A 16,794-nucleotide genomic window follows, 5' to 3' on the forward strand; every position below is an offset into this window, starting at 1 on the left:
ATTCCGTGCGGGGTCGTCTCAAAGCATCTGCTCTTGATTCACATGATTTACGAGTTCAGGTCGGCAAAGGCTGGAGGGGAGGGGGGAGGCTGAGAAAAATTGATGGTGTCTTCACGGAGGACCAGGGTGATTGATTGCCATTGCTAAAACGCGCATGGGCCTACTTTGCCTTTTCATGATCTTTTTTTTTTTTTCTTCAAGAGTTAGCCAAAAACTGAATAAAACCGTAAACTGAACTCGTCCTCATCGTCAATACATGGACTGAACACGCCAGATGCATAGTCTGAAGTTGTGAAACCTACATTTGGGCCACGGTATTACTGGGTACAATCTTAATTCAAAAGGTCTTTAATAACGGGATGAACATAGTACTTAAAACGACTTGTTCTAGAGCATATTTTTATCGTTTGTTTCAGCTTCATCTAAAGGCTGTGGAACGGGGCCAGTATTGTCGATCGGTAATCTTTCTCTCTTTCTTTTTCTATCTATCTCTTCTTCAGGTATGTATTTATTTAATTTAAAAAAAAACTTCTGTTGTGTGTGTGTGTGTGTGTGTGTGTGTGTGTGTGTGTGTGTGTGTTGTAGCAGAATCCAACTCTGTTAAAATGCACCTGAATAAAATGCCCATTGCTTCCGTGCTTACAAGAACTCACTTCAATTGCCCACTTTTAATTGCTTTTTGTATATCACCTTGTTCTCAATAACAACATTACGGTTGGGTGTACAAATTGAATGCACTCATAGTGCAGGTTTCTGGTGACCGGGATCATTCCCGTTCTTCGTCGGTCACGAGAGAGTATTTGTCTCTTTTATGGCTAAGAATTCTTATTTTATATTTGATGCCCGGGACAAAAAAAATCGTAGGAAAGGAGAACATTCACTGATTTTAGAATCAATACACACGCTTATATTACATGCAGAGGTAAGAAAGTTGCGAGGCTGTATTTTGGAGTTGGACGTGTACATGCGTGTTGACTGGTCTAGATGTGGCCATCGCTAGACTCCGCCCCCGTGTAACGTCGCCTAGCGTTGGAGAAACAAGGGCAAAAACGTGGTTAATCACGGGTTGTACGAGGTTTTTACGTACCATATGCATTTTCTATGTTGTCATTAAGGCAGGCGCAGGAGGGACAGTTTTTAGATAGGATCTAACGCGAGCACATCAGCACATTAATTTGAGTTGAGCTGTCACACCTGGCAACACTTGACAACACGCGTGGGATTTGTCAAATTTACCTATTAACTTTGCCCAGTCAATGGGTACCGATCATAGTAGCAAAATATTTCATGTTACGCGTATTCCCCCTCTCTGTGTTCTTCTTTATCATGATAGGAATCAACTGCAAATATTTTTTCGCGCCACGCAACGTAGTTATAAGCATTGTTTGTGGGCACAGCCCAGCTGCTAATTCGCACACATTTCAATTCTACTTGTTATAGACTACATGTGCTTCGACCCTTACAGGGTCAAACCTCCATTGTCAATGGAGGTGTTTTCCTTCTTTTTTTACCGCTTTTTTTTTGAAATTTGTGACAGGTCCTGATAATTTTATTTAATTTGATTTAATTTGATAATTATTAAAATACATGTCCTTGTTTAAACCTGAAATTGCAAATAACCGTTGAGCAGCGCTTGTAGATAATTGGGGAGTGATCTGATGTTTTCTCTATAAAAAGGAGATCCGACATGCTCACCTGAGATAGGTAAAGTCATATCTCTGCTAGAAAGGCAACGTAGGCCCCCTATTATCCAGCCATTGAGTGGTGTGTTTAATTTCCCTGCCTGTAAGTGGGATTTGTATGCCACAGTGTAAGGTAAGACAAGAAAAGTGGCCACCATACCTGCATACGCGTATGGTCATATCTATACACGGGGAATGGAACAATGGCATTATAGAGACGATGCACAACAAATCATAGCAACTTGGCAACGTAGTTGGAAGTCGTTGGTTGTTCGGTGGTTGTTACGTGTTATGAGAACTCGAAGAAATATTTTAGCATAACTGTTTAATAGGACATAATTGGTGCCTTTCTCTTGACAATGTTATCAAACATCTTTCATGTTGCCACTTCTAAAAGCCAAACCTGCTACTAAATGAGATCCGAAAATATACTGGTTGCCTGTTTCTGTAAATTTCCCGCAAAGGACAGACTAAAATTGTCTGCGGTAAAAATTCCCGAACTTTTGATATGACCCCTTTTCATTTGATTCGCTTCCGTGATTAATCATTCATTCACTACCAGCAGACCAACAATATGGACAAGGATTGGACTACAAGAGTAATCAGTTAATATTTAGTCGCACCCAAATACCACATACTCCCTCGCCCATTTCTAAGCTTTCTTATAAACAATTAAAACGCCAACATTAAAGAAGTGAAAAAACGGCCATAATGCAGCTATATGAACGTCTATATTCGTTATAAAACAACAGTCGTGATACTCTGATTATTGAAAAATTTTATCGTGATATTAGCTGGTCATCTAGTTCTGTATTTACTCCCACGCGCTCCCCTAGTCAACGAACGTTGATTGGGCATAAGCCTAAAGAACGCAGACCCCTGTGGCTGGTAGGGCATTTTAAACTGATCATATATCAAATAATGTCATCAGTAATAGATAAGATTAACTTGGCTTATCATAGTCGCTCTTCAGCTGCTGATTCATCGAAATCTCTAGCATGAACTCATCGCGTTCGATGGGCGCGAACGTGTGTGGTTTAAGCCCCCTTTACACTGGACGACGTCCTTTCTGCGTCCCATAGTACGACCCCGTTTGAGAGAAAAAAAATACTTAACGTGCTGACAACTGGCTAATCAGTGAGCATTCATTCTACAACCAAAGCAGTGCTTGTGCCTCCTTTCTACGACCACAGCGATGCCAGTTTTATGGTCTCATAAAGGACGCAGAAAGGACACCGGGTTAAATTGACTGCAAAAACTGGAATTGATATGTTTGCCGTAATATCGGTTCATTCCTTCATTGCAGTCTTTGCTGTATTTCTAACTGGAAATGGTTAAATGTACATTCGATATCCTAATAACATTCTCTCCGAATGTTCCATATTTCTGACTTTTCATATTAAATCCTATTGATACTTTTGAAAACTGTAAGAAAAATATAAACAATAAACCAAAATAACACTTCGCCGTATTCCACGACTTGTTACATAGAATATTTTTATTTTATATTTCAAAATATATCATATCATTGATGGTTTTAAAAAATCGATGTTATGTAATGCATTAGATCTTACAGTTAAAGAAACTACTAAATTGAATATGTATTTAAAATGGCACTTTTATCTTATCACAAGACTAGAATATAATAAGCGCCACTATACGCTTATATAAAGTGTTTTTGTTGAAAATGTGGCCCGTCTTGAAATAGGTCTATTTCTTCGTGTATCAACGTCATTATTATTATTTTTTTTTGTGTGTGTTTCATCAGTCAAATGAATCCGAAAAATTTACCCTTGGACGACATCAAACGCCGTTTTTATATGCTAGACCAGGTATAGGAAATACTGTTTCACTGCAACCATCCATCGTACTCCCAGAATTTAACAAAGGGCGAGCAAGCGTCCCCAACATGACCCATGAGCTTAATTGCAATCAAACGGTCGAATTCCCAAAGATAGTCTTAAAAAGGCTTTAGATACAACAGACCTAGATCCTACTTAAAAGTCTCAAGTTTCAAGTATCACAACGTAGGGCATTTAGGAGCGATTGCAACGACCTTAACTGTTTCCAATATAGTGGAATCATGCCGGTTAATTTCCACTTACTGTCCTCGATTGTTTTCTGGGAATAATGGTATGTTTGCAGGTCAAGAAGGACGAGGAGGTGACCTAGCAAGGGCACTGACTGGACTGTTTACACTTAAACACGCCGGTTTTACATAAATGTATCGTGTGTATGTCACCACATGACCAGTTTGGTTTTAACCGTGATTCGACACGTGAGTGCGGGGTTTGTCAACTCATAATGTCACTTTTCTTACAGAGGTGATTAAGTGAACGTTATTAATATACACACATTGGACAATAGAAGTGTCATCCCCTGAATCACAGTAATCAAATAATAATCAAGTGATCAATAATCAAAGTAGGCAGATCTTGAGTAGTTATAATGCCTGGTATACATTTTTTTTTTGTGAAATTTGATGTTAATAAAATGATACCAGGAGCATATCATTCCACAGTCATTTATCTCCCCCAAAGTATTGGTTCAGTAGGGGTGGCACTTCATTGTTCATTGTGTGTGTATATATTGCAAAATTTAGAGAATCAATTTTTAATAATTGTAAAATCGGACTAACAGCTTTTCATTCAGCGATTTGCGATTAACACGGTGACAACTGGACATTTGGCGGACTTTTGGGCACTGGTCACACAACTGGAACTTGGGGCGTAGCTCTGCTGGCATTTTCCACGAATTTCCTGAAAGTTAAAAGAATCTATTTTATCAAATGACAAGTCGTGTTCTACTGAAATCAATATATTATCACTGTCGTTGCACGTGTTATTTTAGATTTAGCAGAATGCTGCATGCATCAAAAACAGTGGGCTGACTTCCAGTCCATAGTTCTGAACTTCAAACCTGTTTTTTAGCTTGATTAAATATTATCTTAACCTGGTTTTAGGGGGCAAAACACTAACATTCCTAGATACATAATATTTGCCCGTAATGTTTCCGTTCATGTAAAAAAGCAAAAAGAGCTGACTAGATTTTGCTTGATGAATCAATAATCGCGTGTTATTTCTGTGACTCAGTGCTAGTATTGTTAGAAATATCCGGCAAGAAAGTTATTTCGGAACAAAGGATATTCCACCAGGAGATCACTATCATGCAACATGCGATTTGGTCAAACTATCATCAACAATAACAAAATTAAGGTGGCAATTACTCAAAGATTACATTTTCTTCTCCTTTATAAAAAACTCGTGTATGAAATTAATATTGAACTAAGTAAGCGGTGTTAAATACTAATAAATACAAAGAGTAGGTGACGCAGGGGAGTATGGCAAGAACTATTCTTAAATCATTTCATCACCATCACCGCCATATTACTTCACTCTGTCATCATATTCCAACTCGTTACGTTATATATAGCCCATACATGGAGGGACGGGCTCAGTTTGGTTTTCTCTCTTCTCACAATTGAAAGTCAGCCAGATTCAAATGATTTCAAAAACCCTTGAGCCTGGGCAGTGGCTGGATGCTCTCTATATCAAAAGCAAATATTCCTCCTTTTAATACAGGTATCTGTTCCCATCGACGGCTGATATTGATTTTTTGCACTTAATGCCTGATGTCCGCAGGCTAATGGTAGCATTTATGACGTAACCTACGTGTGTCGCAAAGGGTAGGGTTTCCTAATTGATTTGATCAGCGTCTTGTTGGTAACAAAATCGACTTTATCATCCTTTCTAATTGTAACCTAGTTGCAACACATCCACGTAAAACTTATATCGACCATTTTGATTTAGCGTTCAAACCCAAGTGATTATTTTCGTGTGCCCAAAGCGACTATTGAAAGCAAACTTTTTTTTAACTTTTTGTCATTCTGAGAACTTCATTCCTTTGACAGCATCTCGGTTCAACGGTATTGAGTGTAAAAGCAAAGGACAAGCGGGAGACATATAATCGATGTATATGTATACGAAAAGCTATTACTTGAAGGGGACTGTACATGTATTTTCATAATGAATATTCCCTCTCACAAATGCTGATCATATTTTATTTCTGATACAGAGTGAAAATGACACACTTATCATATCGCTAAGTTCCCTATAATTCAAGATATCACAAGTAATATATATTAGCACGGCTTGAAACATTTAACTTCCATGAGTAACACTAGTTTTTGAAAAAGTTAAAAAGTCAGCCACTGACTAGCTTTAAGAGGATAGAGTGAATATAGCTTAGATAGCTTTATCAGTCCAATGCTTACCTTATTTATTAATTTTAGTTTGACACTGACAGTACATACCAGCCACACGATATGATCACGCGCACAACAAATGAAACGCGTTGGAGTCGGTCTATTTTTGGCGTTATTAGTCGTATCATTTCGGACAATATATACATTTATCTTCAAATTGGGCGCTTGTATTAAGCTAATGGGATGAAGTATTAAGTAGTTAAGTATTAAAAGTCGGCCTCTTTGGTCTTAACGTAAGCAGTGTAACTGTACTTACGTAGTCTACATCATTGGTTATCATCTTGCATCCACAGGTATGCTTAATTTTTACTGAAATTACGCCAGAAAAGACCTGCTTTAGGAGCGATCTATCAGCCTGTGTTGATGGACTGCTATTCATTCTCTGCACTGTTGACTTAATAACAGAAAAAACTTTTTGATAAAAAATAATAACTATCTGCTGGAGAGGTTCGTTCGTTCGCGTTCGATTTATTATGAGCGTTATCAGATAGTCGCCTGCGTAATGAATTAATTATAAAACTTAAATTTAAATTTGAATTAAAATTTATGGGGGGGGGGGGGGCAAAATGGGTCCCAGTCTTGTGTTAATCATCAAGAAAGTAAAATATGGCTTACATAACCATTTTGTTAACAGCAAAACTTGCTCCATTAAACTGTATCAAATGTAAAGACTTATTGGCGAATGTCACGTACATATATCTATGTACGTGACATTATGAACTACAGCATTTCAATTATTTTTATGTGTGTGTGTTGTACCGGTAGGTAATTCAAGTATCAATCCCAAAAGAGTAAAATTTAGATTTTTAAGTCATGTCGACTATTCTACTTTTGCATATTATTACTGACATCGAGTTGCAAATTTCGGAAAGAATATTCCCAAGCGCCACGCAGTTTGTCACTACCGATGTTCTTCTTAGGCGCGTGCTCGGTTGTGTTTAAACGTGTCCCAAATGCACATCACGTTATTTCAAAATATAAGATATATAAGCTTGTCTACATATGTAAGGAATGTCCCCGGTACTTTACGTAAACCGAGTGACAATAACAAGCTGCCCAGGGTCAGAGAGCGTTACTACAAATATGCCTACTATTTAAATGACTGAACAATGTCATAGGTATGCGTGCTAGTAAAAATAGGTCACATCTACAAATGGCATTTCTCTCAAGTTTCTTTCTCACTTTCTTTTTTTAGCGCTGTCAGTTCCGTTTTTATGCTGTTTCGTTAAAGTACGTCTTATGATTTACTCGCACAATCCTATGATACGTGTAGCAGTACCTGACATATTTTCTTTGTACATATATCAAGGACAAAGACTAGAAATGTGTTTATACCTACAAGATTTCGAACAGTTAAAGAACAATTCAGAGTTGTCCGATGCACGTGCTTGCGTGCGCTCGTGTGTGTGTAAACACATGCGAACTCTCCTCACATGGAGCCTTTTCCTACACAATGACATACCCCGGTAGGTTTTTCGTGTACCTAAAGCTCAACCTAGACTGAATTTCATATATTTTAATTGACCTACCCGTAATTAATTCTTCCATTCTCAGTTTTATCCAGTTTATCCACAATTAGCTGTAACTGTTTACGATCAAATGGCACCTGAAGCTCCTGCAAGATGACAACAGGATAATAAGACGATTGCATAACTGCCAAGAGAAGAGACGTTGCAAAAATATTTTGAAAAATCAAATATTGGTCTGGGTTGAACTATGAAGGTTTGCAATACTGCGGGTGAGCTTTACCATTTCCGTCAAAATTACACGTAGTCTTGTTTATACACTTATCACTATATTGAAAAAATGAATATATGTTATTGGGTTTATTGTCATAAGTCAGTAAACATGCTAGAAGGGGTAAGCCAGGTTGTCAGATTTAAAGGCATGCTTTCACGGCATGTTTAACAAACCTCGAGAACTGCCACAAAATCATCGGCAGAAACGCTCAAAGAATGGTCTACGTCATATTTCTGCAGCATGCTAACCAATCGTGAGTCATTGATGACCACGTGCTCCTGAAGAACCAATAGCGGGTCTTTCTTTCTGCGGGGATCAACGGCGCGCTTGCCAATGTCTTCAGCCGTGTTCCCAGACGACAGGATAGGTCCATGGAGGATTTCAATTTTTCTCTTTTGTTTTAGTTCCTCGACAATTTTGAGAAATTCAAATTCCACTGGAATTTCCTGAAATCAACCATTCAATACAATCATAATAATGCAAAGATAAATAATCAATGTGATGAAAGCCCTAACGTCTTTACCAAATATGATTATAATTTCAAAACTCATTTTAACTTGTGTTATAAACGTCAAGAAAGGTTGGTTGCACATACAGCACTCAATGCATCATTTGTAACTCACCGATAAATCAATGTGACTTAAAACACTTCCTTCAGAATTGCTGAGGTCTGTAACGATTGCTATGCAACCGGAGGTGGATATTGGATTGTTCCCCATCTAAAATATCAGGCATAATTAGGAAGAAGATATTGTCACCACGTTTATTCTTTGCAAAGATAAGAAGACGTTCTTCTCAACTTGCTAAAGACAAGAAAATCTGATTTGGACATTTAACAACATAATGCAGATAAGAAAGAGAGGATGAGTTAGTAGCTGCACCTTTACTTGCACAATTACATAGAGATTTGCTATCTCGAGAATAGTGTTGATAATTGTATTTATATGACAATATATCTTCCTATAGAAAGAATTGGAGATGATTTTTTTTTATTTTGTTCTCATTTCTTAAGCTCTCAGCTCAATCTTTCTTAGAATCTACCTTTAAAACAGTAAGGGTCTCATTTTTCTTGAGTGCTTTTCCTATCTTCACAGCAACATCGCATGTCAGTCGATTTCCGCTTATGTCTAATTCGAGCAATGAGGAATTGTTTGCTATGGCATCAGCAATTGCAGCACCACCTTCCGGGCCAAAGCCATTCCAGGACAGATTACACGTTTTCAGTATTACGTTCTCCTAGAAAAAGTATATTTGTAAAAGTATATTTGTGTTCATAAAAGCGTTTCTTTCTTGGAGATAATTTTTTGATAAATTCTGACCTTGAAAATAACACTAAAAAGTATGCATCTTTACTAGACAACGTCATGGTGAATACTTTAAAACTGTTAATCGTACACACTTAAACGAGCTGTTATCATCTCTCGTTTCTTCTTGTTTCACATTTACACATAAAAGAAACATAAATTGGTCAGCTGACCTGAAATTGACTTCCAACGAGTTCTCGATATAGCAATATATTGGGGAGATCAAATGTTTTCTTTTTATTAACACAAATTTTAAAAGAAAACTTGAATTTATAGACTTTAAAGAGCCCTGTGATACTGTCTGACAAGACATACCGCCAGACCCTTTGCCACAGCAACGGCACCACGGCGTCTGATATTGTTCCAGCTCAGGTCCAAAACATCTAGGTATTCATTGGCACCTAGATTATACAAATGCAATAAAAAGAAAATAAATGCTTTCAGAATTGTATGAAGAGACACATATATGGGCTGAAATAAGAGAATGGTACAAATGTTTATAAGACAGATTGTGGGCCGTGAAATGAGAAATTTAAAGCCAAGCATGACATTTGTCATTTACGGCGACAGCCAGAAAAATTATTAGTCGTTGAAATGCCATGCTTATATCTAGGTGTGTACACTCAATACTTCAATTTGTTTTTCCGTGTGTGTGTGCTTGTGTTGTTCGTATTTTTAAATAGAAAATGGTCATTACAAAGAGCTATGCCACCTGATGGTTATTAATGCATTTTCCTTTGCTATTTCAGCTCAATTTCTGAATAACAAGGTGGTTTCTCTCGTAAGAGACTCGCCTTCAATCAATTTAAAGGAAATATTTAGGAAAACAGGATTAAGCAATGGTCCTCGTTAACCGAAATAATTGTAAGGGCTTCCTGTTGAAAATAAAAAAATAGAAAAATACATGTATGAAAAATAGAAATCAACAATTTATTATATATTTCCCCGCCTTACTTTTCCTAAAAACGAACAAACATTAAATTCTGTGTTTGGTGTATGGAATTTCTTCATAATTTTATATGAAAGACAAACATGTGTAACAAAGGTGGGATGTTTGCAAGCAGAAGCACGCATACCCTAGGAAATAGTCATATTACATACGTGCTCTTCACATATACAATACATCACGACCATTCTTTTTTAAAGAAAGTAAAATACACCCTATAGATAATCAGAGCACGGTAATAGCCAAGACCTCATCAATAATGCTCGATTCATGTACATACCAATAGCTGGTCCGAGCACTTCGCCTGCCTCTTCACCAAAGAAATTATGACTTAGATTAAGCTCACGGAGTGTAGTATTTTTCTGCAAAAAACATGTGCGTAGTTAGTATTCTTTTATCGTGTTTGTGCACTGCAACTGAACTAATTGAAGCTTAGTCACTGGGAAGAAGCGTGCAGCGTAGGTTTTTGCAATCCTGTGATCAAAATGCCAAAAATGATACACCATACTTAGGTTCCTTTACTCCAGCGATTTGAAAATCGGGCAAGTTTTTTAAAGCTAACACTTATTTAATGAACCAAAGATGCCTATGCATAATTTCAAGAATGTACTCCCAATGGAATGGTTATTCATTCTTGATGATCTCCATAAACAAAACATTACCTCCATAGCATCAGCCAGGCCTGCTGCATCTTTATTCTGGAACTCATTTCCCGAAATATTCAACTTCCGTAAATTCGTATTGACCAGAAGCATCTTTGCAACGTAGTAAGCACCTTGAGAGCCAAGTTTGTTTTTGGCCATAGACTAAAAATAATAAATATATGCAGAGAACATTAAATTTAAAATGAAAAATATTCATCTTGAAGGCAGAAATGTCTGTTTACATGATTGTGAATCTGCCTAAAAGACCTCACGGAGATTTAGTCAATTAATAAAAGGAATTCAGTTAATCTTTTATTGTCACGAATTGAAACAGGGGTATCAGAGAAGAGATAGGGGCTGATGAGAAAGCTGAAGTCATCAGTGGATATGTAAATTGCAGTATAACTCCACACGTGCTTAAAGACAGCAGAACATTTTAATATCATTCGATCTAATGATGATCTCTTCCTGATTTGATAACGCGTGGTTTACAATGTAAGTGGACTGGACTTCTTTGTTAGATTGGATTCTTTTGTTTAGGTTGTTATATACACTTGTAATAAGGAAACAAGTAACATTTCGAACTCAATTTTAGCAATATATTGTTATACTACGTACATAATATTCCTTGTGGATCGTTATTTGCACAGTAATATTTACCACATTAGTGTGTTTCTGTGGTTCGAAAGCAGATACTAATGACTTTGTCTGCTGTAAGTAAATAAACGCACTGTAATTTTCGTGGAAATTAATAAATTCTTGTAGCAACACACCCAGGAAATGAGTGGAGAAATAATCAACTATGCCGTAACAGTGTGCACGTACTTCGAAATTGCATACGCTAATATTAAACAAACCCCTCTGCTGGAAAGAAAATATTCAGTCGTTACGGTTTAAGATGTTTAGCAATAGCCTACAGAGTATAAGGCATGTCCTGCTGTTTTTTTTTTTTTTTTTTTTTTTTGGGGGGGGGGGGGGGGGAGAGGAGGTCCGACCATGGATTTTTTTGGCATACAGCGTTCATTATATCGTGTTCGTTCTTTTGGGATGTTCTAAGCCATAGGCTGAAGCTTGGATCGGGTCGTTGAATAGGGTGAGGGTCGCAATATAAGTAAAAGGCGCGTTTCCTCATTTAATACACGGTTATTATATCATCTATGTACCCTAAAGCCATATGAGCTTAACATTGGCTGCGCCACAAGAATACATTGTGTGTCCCGGTGACGGTTTAGCACATTGCACACCCGACTCTTGTTCATTGCGTTCTACGTAACACCTACCACATCATGAATGTACTCATTCTCCTCTAGGGTTTTCGACAACGCTTTCCCTCCTTCCCCTTCCATCCAGTTTCCTTCTAAATCCAGTTTCTCTAAGCTGATGACATCCTAAATAAATGAAAAGTCAAATATTCTTAAAGTGACATGTAACACGTATAAAAAGGATTTGCCCATGTATATGGCATTTTATCTGTATGCGTGCGAGTAAAATCATGCATTTCAACTTTATCCCTTACAAAACAGCATTATGCTGCACCGCTTCGTTTACTGTAGAATATTACAGAGTTAACAAAATAAAAGAAAAGCTCGCTTCTGTCACACCCTGGTCACGTGACCTACTCTGAGCACCCTGGCTATGGCTCTGGTTCCCTGGACTCCCAGGCCGTGACTCCGCATTATAATGACCTTGTCCACCATATGTCGGGTAAAATAAGACACAGGGACCACGCCCAGCTGTTCGCAGAGCTTCGTGTATTGTGTTCGATAGGTAGGATCGTGTGGGGTCTTACTGTCCTCTACGAGCAAAATTGGAATAAAATAGTGATCAAAAGTTGCAAGTTTTATGGCAGCCATGTGTGTTTTCATTTATGCCACGGTATAATTACACTTTTTTATTTCTCAATAATTTTTCAATATATACTGATTCTGAATCCAAGACGTTTACAACAATTCCTTTCGTCAAAAAATTGTACCTGAATGTTTGTTTAATGACGACAAATTAACCATACTTAGGAGGAGAAAGTGTGCACGTTATTTTATTTCTTCATATGTGCATTCCTGAGGTCAGAAATAGAAAAGAAAGAGTGTCCCATCTCTTTTTCTCTCTTAAAAAAATTATTACTGGCTCTCCAAGCTCACCTTCTATCTCTAGGTCAGTATCCCATCCGTCGTCATCGTCATCATCTGGCGGCTCATACGGCGCTACATTCCTTAAACTTATTTCTTGCTCATCTATGTCAGACTCCGTGTCACTTTTACTTTCTTTTTCGTTGTCTTCTTCTCTTAACTCAGTTATTAGAATATCAGCTTTACCGTTTTGATTTTGAATATTCTTTTCATTGTTTTCGTTAAAATGCGACCTATCGTCTGCAATGGGATCTCCTCCTGGAGTTCTTAAAAATGATGGGCGGCCATTTTGGGAAGGAAGACGCTTGTTGGAAGTGAATGGTCTTTCTTCTTCTTCTTCCTTTATAACAGTCATAGGACCATCCTTTTCAGTATGTTTAGTAATTTCTGTTGAATTCTCGTTGTGGGCTCCATTTGTGTCAGCATCCGTGTTTTCCTACATGAAATGAGAATTAACTCCAATATTATTTAAAGATTGATTAAAAAAGTAATTCTGTCCACAAAATCAAAATTAATGTGGCGTTTTTTATTTTCACAAAAATGTGTACTCAGGTAGTTCTGTCGTTTATGTTTTAAACTCCGAACACTATTTTTAACTGAACCTTTTCGTATGTTACACGCATTTATTTCTTCTAAAATTGGCAATTTTCGTCTGAACTGATGGCAACTTTTCCATCATCATTTCTTTTATTCAGAAAGATTTCTTGGGAAGCGTGAACGCGTAAGTTACAAATACCAGTTTCAACAACAAGTTATGCAAGTGACCTCCCTGTTATAATCAATATTACATAATCGTGGATTAATTAAGAACAATCCAATGTTATTTTAACTTGTTTGTGACGCCGGTTTTCAAGTTCGTTATATTTCTACACTATCGACACAATACAATGCCTCTGTGCAAACAGCTGATATTTTGTAACCTTATGCAGTGTAACACAGTGGTTATAGACGTCTGAAAATTTTCTTGGTCACACAGGTCCTGTGTGGTTATAGACGTCTGAAAAATTTCTTGGCATTATCGTCATTGAGAATTGGTAAATAATTAGCCAGTTGTGAGAGAAAGGCAATCAAACTAATAGTCCCTATTCGATTCAGGTATAGAGACGAGGACCTGTAAACTGAGCTAGTTGCTTGACCTCGCTGAAAAGGCACTTACCAAATCAGATCCAAAATATTTTCATATATTACAGAAAAGCTATTGAATAATTTAACTGTGCACGTGTGTATAAATACCGTTTCCTATTAAACGTGTAATATTTACTTGGCAAATACCAAAACTACGCTGCCATTTTGTAGCGCAGAATTGGTAAATATCAGCATAATAGCACTTAGCATATACAATGCCACGTTAAAACAACTTTACGGAACAGACTCCTGGCCACTTGAAAACATTCAACAACGTAGCCAAGAAAACAATGTCCCAACGTTACGTACCTGCGGGTATTGCTTTCACCTTTTGTAAATATCAGTGTAATTCTGTTATCGTAAGCATGATAGTCTTTCTAATAATACAGAAGTAAGGAAATTAGACTAATTGACTAATCCTTGAACTCTTTTGAATGTTACCCTGCAAAAATATTAATAGAATCAACTTGTATATTTTATTTTTATTTTTTAAACTGTAAAAGTCATGTGTGATATTCTAATATCTTTTAAACTGCGGTCACAATTTTCTCATACTATACCGCATTCTACATTAACAATCCACTTTTATATTTGAATATTTTTGTCCTTTTCAAATCAAATTGTAAACAGTGAGGCTACACATATAGAAAAGAATTAATGGGAGTACATCAACCTGTAGCATTAAAATCACTGCTGGGGGGTATAAGATATCTTGTTCTATAAAAACAGAATGTCTCCCCTTCATCAATCACACAGCAGAAGATCGATCTGAACGTCAGAGTTATCAAACTCTGTTAAATTGGGGTCACGTAACTCTTCAACAGATTGGGTTACACGTTGCCTCAGCGATGTTGATCCCTTAGCGGTACAAAGCAGATATATAATATATAATATATAAGTCATACTGTATATAGGCCGTATAGGCTCCTGCGATCAACACATTAATATGGTGGTGTTCAGTATGTTATGCTTTTTGAATTAAAATAACAACTCCCTACCACCCAACCCCCGAAAAAGGATAATAGAGATAAAGAGAAGGAAATTAAACAAATGAAAATAGAATAGCATGTAGTCAGTGCTACCAGGGCCGTAGCCTCCGGGGGGGCAGGGGGGGCAGCTGCCCCCCCTGGAAATTGGGGTGCAAAAAAAAAATGATCGCAAAGGTGAAAAAAATAATTGCAAAGTTGGTATCAATTCTGTGAGAAAAGGCACTCATGGCCACTAGACAATCATTCAACAATCTGTTTACAAAGGTGTACTGTTTTTAGCCAACTCAGTTCATGCCAAAAAGCTCACCCTCCCTGAGGGAGCTATCCCTCAGGCCAATTGGCGTGTTGTGTTGAAAAAATGACTGTACTTATGGCAAAATGAACCCACAATTTCTAATTCTGATTGACCAATAAATAACATTTAAAATGCACCAGAATGCAGTATTATACATACAGTTTTTAAAAATTTTCCACACCGTGGGAGGGGGGCACCCCCTCCCACACCCTCCCCCCTCGGGGGCTCCGCCCCCTCGTGTCCGCTTACTGCCCCCCCTGGCATTTTGCTCAGGCTACGGCCCTGGCTACGTCCCGTTACGTCCCGTCTTCGGAAGTTAAGTAATACATGTAACATTGTAACTATGAAACAATGTCGCCAAACCTGGCCCTTGGACCTCTGCCGTTTTTGGAATTAAGTTTTGGTTTCTACCATTCTTATTAACCAGATTAACTCATATCATGACTTGCTGAAGTTGCTCAAATCTTTCATGATCTTAGTGTAACTACTGACCCGGAGAACAGAGCAAAGTCTGCTCTGCAGGTTGGGGCAATCGTCTCGGCTGTCGTGTAACTATACCAACTATACAGGGTAAGTATAGATGTACGAGGTTTTCTTAAGAATTTATTGATCACCTAACAACATTCTTTCAGTACACTTGGTTGAGAAGAGATGTTAACCTTTTGCCTCTCACCGGGAGAATTCTACAATTAATTAACCTGGATTAATGAAACGTTCAGCTTTTGTGTGCGAACTGTCGGGGTTGGCAATATAACCCCCAAGTATGTGTTAGTTCAATTTATTCATACGTAATTTCACAATAACATTTTTGCTATCCATTCATTCATTCATTCATTCATTTCACGTGTTAATATTTTAACTGCTTCCACCAAGATTATCATTTCACCAGGACCCAATTTCCTTATAGTTTCCGCTAGTAAGGCACTATGCAAACATGAGATCTTTTTTTATTAAATTTTATCAGCTAACACCAAGACATGATACAGGCTTGTTGTCCAATGTCTTAGTTGGTATTCATTTTGAGTTGTTTTCAGAGAGACAATCATACCAGAACGTTATAACTTACCCCATTGCCTATGTCGTCTCTCTCCGTGTCCTCCATATTGTTAGTGAAATTACCATAGCAACTGCAATATGTGGAGTTCTGGTAAAAGGTGCCTTATTAGAGGTTGATCCGGAGAAGCATTCACCTCCTATGAGTTACGCTCGATTGAATTACAATACTAACCATGCAGTGTCAAGTCTCAGTCTTCGATTAAAACTAAACGCGAGTGTTGTTTGGAAACACAGGCGGTGGATTAGGAGCGTCACCTGGCGTATTGGAAAAATCGGCTATCGGTGAACTTCTACTATAATCACTGCTGCGATAAGGGTTTCTTAAGCAGCGTTCGGTTGAGGTCGCGTGGTGACGAATTAATCCAGGGGGAGAAGTTGTATTTCTCTTCACTTAAGGGTCTGTCAGATGCCTTAATTAGCGCAAAGGATTTCACTTGATTGCAGTTTCATTACGTAAACCGTTACGTGAAAACACAGCATGTGGTAGCTGGCCATTTAATTGACCCATAGGCTTTTCTCGTTGAACAGAAACCTCACGAGAATCGAGTTTAATGACGTCACTGCAGTCTACCACGCGCTCCATGTGTGTTATTTTAAAAATCTTAAGTACCTCATTTTGATAC

At 37.7% G+C, this 16,794-nt stretch overlaps 1 protein-coding gene across 1 annotated transcript; it reads right to left on the bottom strand.

Annotated features, from left to right (window-relative positions):
- Window positions 1–3,149: 3,149 nt before the first annotated feature.
- On the bottom strand, window positions 3,150–16,514 carry LOC106170803 (uncharacterized). Its single transcript, XM_013550798.3, has 12 exons — window positions 16,182–16,514; window positions 12,719–13,142; window positions 12,200–12,375; window positions 11,861–11,968; window positions 10,599–10,742; window positions 10,217–10,298; window positions 9,306–9,391; window positions 8,728–8,922; window positions 8,310–8,405; window positions 7,860–8,132; window positions 7,476–7,561; window positions 3,150–4,441 (listed from the first exon to the last, which is right to left on the bottom strand). The coding sequence occupies exons 1-12, from the start codon at window positions 16,215–16,217 to the stop codon at window positions 4,390–4,392; spliced, it is 1,758 nt and encodes a 585-aa protein (XP_013406252.2). The 5' UTR covers window positions 16,218–16,514; the 3' UTR covers window positions 3,150–4,389.
- Between the last annotated feature and the right edge of the window lie 280 nt (window positions 16,515–16,794).

The sequence above is a fragment of the Lingula anatina genome, chromosome 2 (assembly GCF_051362555.1).
Source record: "Lingula anatina isolate TDL-2025a chromosome 2, LinAna3.0, whole genome shotgun sequence".
In the NCBI taxonomy this organism is placed as follows: domain Eukaryota; kingdom Metazoa; phylum Brachiopoda; class Lingulata; order Lingulida; family Lingulidae; genus Lingula; species Lingula anatina.

Excerpts from the sequence above, each read along its gene's own strand:
- LOC106170803 (XM_013550798.3), bottom strand. The coding sequence starts at position 16,217 with ATGGAGGACACGGAGAGAGACGACATAGGCAATGGG. Across the intron at positions 11,969-12,199 it reads CCATAGCCAGGGTGCTCAGA|GATGTCATCAGCTTAGAGAA; the intron begins GTAGGTCACGTG and ends TCATTTATTTAG. Across the intron at positions 4,442-7,475 it reads AATGGAAGAATTAATTACGG|GAAATTCGTGGAAAATGCCA; the intron begins GTAGGTCAATTA and ends TTTAACTTTCAG.